This window comes from Heloderma suspectum, chromosome 6, assembly GCF_057233095.1.
Source record: "Heloderma suspectum isolate Gila_16-S chromosome 6, 16-S_ref, whole genome shotgun sequence".
Classification (NCBI taxonomy): domain Eukaryota; kingdom Metazoa; phylum Chordata; class Lepidosauria; order Squamata; family Helodermatidae; genus Heloderma; species Heloderma suspectum.
The window spans coordinates 1,623,965-1,630,236 of record NC_139463.1 but is presented as its reverse complement, the minus strand read 5'-3'; the positions used below and the strand labels follow the sequence as shown (position 1 = coordinate 1,630,236).

Sequence of the window (6,272 nt, the reverse complement as noted above, 5' to 3'; positions counted from 1 at the left end):
CATCTCCTGACTTCGCTCTTCTCCTGGACAGTTTCTGCTTTCCTAAGCAATATAATTAGCAATCAAGGTAAGGTTTCTATAGCGGTTAGATCAAAGCAATGGATCTTGAACGCCTACATTAAAAGAATGTGCTCATTAAAGGAAGCCTTGCTGTTAGATCAAAGTGTTTCATCATCTCCTGGCAAATTGGTTAAAATGAATGTTGCTAAATCTGAGCTGCTAACATGAAGTGTCTGAGGGTGGACTGGCAGAACTTATAACTTAGCTGCTTCTGCTAGCAAGCCGAGATGGTCACTTAGAGTGAAGACTTAAACTTAGGACGCCTCTAGATGGAGGCTCCTAGAGCTACCAATCAAAAGGCACGGATCTGCTATTCCGCTTTTTATTCCTTAATATATTGTTTTTGGGTGAGGAAGATGGAAGCAGTGGGAATATGGGAGGGTGACGAGTGGTACATATAGTTGTCTCGACACCCTGAAAAAATCCGTGAATGAGACAGGGCGATGGCACTATGGACGCCTCATCCAGAGGCAGCCTGCTATTTACTGTTAAATACGTGGCAATAGGAAGTACTGGAATGTTTTGCTTGTAGGAGCAGTTTAATATTTGCACTCATATTTGGATGGCTTTAAAGGGGGGCTGGACAAATTCCTGGAGAAGGCTATCAATGGCTACTATTCCTGATGGCTCTATGCTACCTCCACTATCAGAGGCAGTATGCCTATGAACATCAGTTGCTGGGGAATATGGGTGGAAGGGTGCTGTTCCACTCATGTCCTGGTTGAGGGTTTCCCCTGGGCAGCTGGTTGGCCATGGTGTGAACAAAATGCTGGACTAGGTGGACCCATGGTCTGATCCAGCAGGGCTCTCATGTTCTTATTCACGCAGATAAGCAGACCTGCCCTGATTTTCTTAGCCCCGAGCTGAGCAGACGGGCAGTCGCCCCTGGCAGTCCCTCTTCCATGATTTCTCTTTCTCTCATCAACCGGACTTTGCCCTTTGGAAGACAGCTGTTTGCAGCAGCGGAGGGCCCTCCTCCACCCACAATGAAAAGGGCCCCCCACCCCCAGTGTCTTTCTTGGAGCTTGTCTACACGGGATGGCTGGCCCCTGAACAGAATGCACTAGCAGCCCATACCCATAGTGAAGTCATGATTATGAGTTTGTCAGAAGGTTCCCACAGATTTCTGCGGGGACAGGGCAAATCAGTTCCCCACAACCACCACTGTTTTGATCACTCAGGCCTGTGCAGAGACTGACATGGTTGTCAGATGGCCAACTTCAACGCGCTACCAAATTCAGAGACAACTGGACCCAGCGGTTTCGTTAATTCAAACCAATGTGCGGCTTTCAGCCCCCCAGCAGCTTTTCCCCTCTGCCCAGTGCTTCTTCCCCTCCCCCGGGATCCTGGTCCATGATGCATCACACGCACCCACCGTGTTTCTAGTGAAAGCACACACCCCTCCCCCTTTGAGCCCCATCCCTGTTGTTTTTCTCCCGCCCTCCCTAGGCTTCCACTTCCACTTCAAGAACCCGCACTTCAACAGTTGTGGCTGCTGGTGGCATCTTTCCCCCAAACCGCTGGAATGCACGCGAAGCTCCCTGGCCCACCCAACAGTTCAGCCAATGGTGCAACAGATTTTTTAAACGCACGTCAGTAAATGTATTCTTTGTGTGGTATTAATTTTTGGCCCCAAACCATCTACCTCATGGGCCATCTGCCCCCACCCCAATCATTCAGCCTTGGGCACCCGTTTCCCTCTTCATACACACATTAGGACATGCTCCAGTTGGGATGAGATCTTCCCCATCCTGAAGCCCTTCCAAGGTGGCACAGGACCGAGCCCCCCGCCCCGCCCCACCCTGCCCCCAGAGACAGAGTCACCTGCGTGCATTGCCAAGTTGCTCATTTATTGCACGTAACAGTGCAGAGAGATCGCTCATGGCACCAGACAGACGGACTCCCAGAAAGGTGCCCGGCCTGCCCTGACCAGCAGGCTCTTGGGCCTCTCCTCCCCTTGGGCTGGGCTGTGGCGCTGCGGGTCTGGCTGGGGCTCGTTTCTCATTCATGCCCTGCAGAGGCCAGGAGGACACTGAGGTTCCAACAACAAGGAACACTGGCGTTGTGGTGCTCGAAAGGAAGGGTGCCTGACTATTATGGGCTTTGTGCGGAGGAAAAGGGGCCTCTTTAGTTCCCAATCTGCTTGAGGGAGTCAAAGAAGATGGTGAACTTGTCGCTGACATCCTTCTCCAGGTAGCCCAAGTGGTCCCCCACATTGCCAGCGTAGGGCTCCAGGCTCTGCTTCATCTCCTCCACCTTCTGCACCAGGACCTGGTTGAAGGTCTCCCCGTAAGACCCATAGGTCTGGCGGAACTCTTCGATGTGCTGGTCAATCTTCTCCTTCAGGCCTGTGATGTAGGGATCCATGGACTCGGGCAGGCCAGCTGTGCTCTGCTGAAGCCTCTCCCCCAGCTCCTGCACTAGAGGACTCAGCTTCGCCTTCAGCTCCTCGGCCCCCTCCTGGACCCTGGCTCGTAGCTCCTCGGTGCTCTTCTTCATCTGGAAGGAGAGCCCCTCCAGCTGGTGGTTCAGCTGCTCTTGCACGTCCTGGGCATAGGGAGACAGGCTCGTGCGCAGCTCCTGCACGGTCTGGTCCACCTTGGCCTTGAGCTCGTTGGTGAAAGGGCTCAGCTTCCCCTGGAACTCCTCCACCTTCTGGTTGATCAGCTGCTGCAGCTGACCAAGAGCGGGAGACAGGGGGGCCTGCAGCTTGCCCATGTTCTCCTTCACCTGGGCCTGCACCTGCTGGAGCAGGGCCTCTGCCTGCTGGCTCAGCTCGGCCATGTTCTTGGTCACCTGGGAGCGGGCCTCCTCGCCATAAGGGGCCAGCTCGGCCTGCAGGTTCTGGATGACCATGCTGATCTGCTGCTGGACCTCACTGGTGTGTGGGGAAAGCTGAGCCCGGAGCTGCTCCATCTCTTGCAGGAGTTGCTCCCGCAGCTTTTCAGAATGCGCCCCCAGCTGGGCATAGAGCTTCGTGGCAAAGGGAACCACCTTCATCCGCACTTCCTCAGCAAAGGAGCTCAAGGTCTGGAGGTGGTCCTGGAGGAGGGTGCTGTGGAAGGAGGGAGAAGGGGAAATCACTCCTAAGCTACTCCCCCACAACAGTTCTGGGGCCTGGTGGGAATCACTCAGGTGGCTTTTGTGGCACTACCATCGCCCCAACACGTTTCTGGATGCTGACAGGGGTCAAGATGGCATCATCCTCTACTGGAGACCCTCCCGTGTTCTCTGACTGCTTTTTCCACCTTAATGCAGAAAATCCATGAAGGGGAAAAAGACAGGACAGCTGCAAAAAGCCTCCTGGTTGCCAGGGCCCCTCTGTCTGGAGGCACCCAGAAATTAAATGGTTGGCTAACAGGAAGTGTTTCTGCCCTCGTGGATCACCCTGTGAGGCCCACTCCCCACTGCCTCTGCTGCCAGGCCCAGCACCCAAAATTCCTTGGCTCTTTCCCACAGGAGTTTCTTTCACCTGTGTCACTCGCCCCTGCCCTCTCTCTCCCCCACCCCACACACGTATGCTTTGTTCTCACCCTTCAAGCCCACTGGGGAACAAATGAGTGTGCTTTTTTGGAGGTTGCACGGTTCTGGGTTTGCTTATTTGTAGCCTGCTTTTCCAGTTAAAAACAGATTTCCAAATAGTAATAAAAACTCCCCCCAAATACATTAAAAATCATAAAAGCAGCACCTAAAGGTGAAGCAGAATAAAAACCCACACTTGTTAAAACTGCAGAATAAAACCATTCAGCATAACAGACCTTCTAGTCAATAAAACCCAAATGCCTGAGTGGATTTGTTAGAAGGCCTTGATAGGCACCTGAAATTTAAAAGTGAGGGTGCCTGGCAAGTCATGAGCTGGGGTGGGGGGCATTCCAGAAATAGGGCACCACCACCGAAAAGATCCTTTTCAAAAAGGGAAAGGCACACGGAGAAGCACAGAAGGCACAATGGAAGCAGCGGGTGAGTGGCAGGGGTGGGGGAGCAGTTAAGGGGGACATCTTCACACGCTTCCCTTTCTAGCCAGGGGCCACCACTCTGCAGATCCTGGAAGCAGCTACTCACCTGAACTGCTGGGTGATCGCCGACTGCTGGAGCTGATCGATGGACTCTTTGGCGTTGCTGCCCAGCTGGTTGGCGTAGGTCCAGAACACGTTAGCCATCTGGTGTGCACTGCCATCGTCCTGGGCCCCTGCAGGGACTACAAGGGAACAGGTTGGCAGTGCTGAGCGCAGCCAGCCACCACCACTCTGTCCTCATGGAGGAGCAGGCTGTTGGCTACTGGTCCTGATGGCTCTGTGTTACCTCCAGGATCAGAGGCAGTCTGCCTACGTGCACTGGACGCTGGGGGACATGGGCTGGAGAGGGTTTCCTGTGGGCAGCTGCTTGGCCGCCACAAGGACAGAATACGGGCAAGATGGACCTTGGTCTGACCCAGCACAGCCCTTCTTATCTTCCATGTTTCTGTAGACCCACAGCCAGACTCCCCGCATCCCATCATGTCTGGACATACTGCGAGAACCACACAGCTCCCCCTGCAAGATGTCCTCGCTGAGCCTGGGCCTGCACTCCTAGTGCCCCAACCCCTGCACAGCGGCTGCGCCCCCCACCCCCAGGCTGCTGGGCTAAACACGATATGGCCAGGATCCGGGGCTGTGCTGGCCCAGGCCCAGCCATGCTCTGAGAGCTGCCAGCTCTCCTTCCGATTCCAAGCCGGAGACAGGCTGTTGCCAGTGCAGTCTCGCCCCCAGTATCCTAATAATTTTGCTTTTCTCCTGGCCAGTTAATTGAGGCAGTTCTTTCTTAGGCTGCTTCTGCTTCCATGTGGAGGGCTCCTAGCACTACCACCCAAAAGCAATGTGCAGCCTTCCATCTTTCTCTCCTTAACAGATTTTTTATGGTAGGAAAAAAGATGGAAGAAACAGTGGGAAAACAGAACAGGTTTACAGACCGAAGGTGACTCCCCCTCCCCCCCAGTTCTATGAATGAGGCAGGGTGCCTGCATGCTCGAAGCCTCAGGTGGAAGCCCTCTTAAACCATATTGTTGCCAATTTAGACAGCTGAGCTGCCTAGGTCAAAGCAAAGCACGTTTGGAAAGAGCTACTCTTTTTCACTTATTTGTAAATCAAGATGGCTTTGCTAAACCTGAGTTGTGAGTTAGCTCAGTTCAAGCATCCCTTGTCAATCTTCGCATCTGAGCTGTGCAGAACCTCCACATTTCTTAATTAGCCTCTGACTAGTTCCTCCACCAGCAAACTAAAGCAGGAAATGGGTCCGTTAGAATTCACAAAGAGAGAATCATGTTTAGGGTAAGTGTTCAACTCCTATAAATTCAGCGTCCTACACACACAGAAAGACGGCCTGAATTACTGCGAACGCTAGACGGCCTCCCCGGGCTCATTTTCCTCCTGGCGCGGCGCGGGAAGAGAAGGCGGGCTCCGAGTTACCTGCGGCGGCGGCCAAGAGGCCGAGGATCACGGCTGCTGCCTTCAGCGCCATCGCCCGCTGCTGGGTGTTTGCCGGGCTGTTTCAGGAGCGGCTCTGCGGAGGGGGGGAAGAGGAGGGGGGTCACGCGCGCCCAGAACCGCCGCGCGCCGCTCGCGCGCCCAGACCCGCCGCGGGCCCCTCTCCAGCCTCGAAAGCCGGGGGCCCTTCGGCGCGCCCCGCCTGGCCCGCCGGCCGGACGCCAGGAGGCGGCGGAGGCCTCTCGCCTCCGCCGCCCAGCCCCCGCAGCCCTGCGACCCGCACGGGGCCGCCGCCTGGCCCGGCGGGCAGGCCCAGGCGCCGCGCGCTCACCTCCGCAGGGTTGCCTGCCGCTCCACCCGCCGCCCGCCCGCATTTATACCCCGGGGCCGCGTCTCCCGCTTCCACGCAGGCCGCTGACGCATCCCGAGGCGCTGGACTTTGGCAGGGGCGCGACGTGGAGGCCTGGGCGGCGGAAGGCGGCCTCGCCGTCGGTGGGCGAGGGAGCGCGAGGCGGCCGCGCCGGGCCCGCCCGCCCAGGCGTGTCCGCCCTGACGGGCCGCGGGGCTCTCCGCGGCCTCAGGCACCGCGCCTGTCCCCGCCCGGCCCAGAACAGCCGGGAGCGGACCTGGGGCCTTTGGCGGCCGCGCCGTGCCCCCCGGCAGTCGGCGGGATGCCTGCTCCGGCCGCGGCCCCAGAATTGGCGTCCAACGTCAGGCACAGCTCTGAGGCGACGAGGAAGCAGTGGCTCT

The 6,272-nt window shown here is 56.6% G+C and overlaps 1 protein-coding gene across 3 annotated transcripts; it reads right to left on the bottom strand.

Annotated features, from left to right (window-relative positions):
• Positions 1-1,643: 1,643 nt before the first annotated feature.
• Positions 1,644-5,953, bottom strand: LOC146340361 (uncharacterized). Of its 3 annotated transcripts, none has more exons than XM_084860588.1 (4): positions 5,854-5,953; positions 5,505-5,598; positions 4,123-4,258; positions 1,644-3,115 (listed from the first exon to the last, which is right to left on the bottom strand). In XM_084860588.1, the coding sequence occupies exons 2-4, from the start codon at positions 5,554-5,556 to the stop codon at positions 2,188-2,190; spliced, it is 1,116 nt and encodes a 371-aa protein (XP_084716714.1). In that variant the 5' UTR covers positions 5,557-5,598; positions 5,854-5,953; the 3' UTR covers positions 1,644-2,187. The 3 variants fall into 3 exon arrangements, with proteins under 3 accessions (XP_084716714.1, XP_084716715.1, XP_084716716.1); XM_084860589.1 differs by having other exon boundaries at positions 5,903-5,953; XM_084860590.1 differs by lacking the exon at positions 5,854-5,953 and having other exon boundaries at positions 5,505-5,608.
• Positions 5,954-6,272: the final 319 nt, after the last annotated feature.

Excerpts from the sequence above, each read along its gene's own strand:
- LOC146340361 (XM_084860588.1), bottom strand. The coding sequence starts at position 5,556 with ATGGCGCTGAAGGCAGCAGCCGTGATCCTCGGCCTCTTGGCCGCCGCC. Across the intron at positions 4,259-5,504 it reads CCTCTTGGCCGCCGCCGCAG|TCCCTGCAGGGGCCCAGGAC; the intron begins GTAACTCGGAGC and ends GTTCCCTTGTAG. Across the intron at positions 3,116-4,122 it reads GCGATCACCCAGCAGTTCAG|CACCCTCCTCCAGGACCACC; the intron begins GTGAGTAGCTGC and ends CTCCTTCCACAG.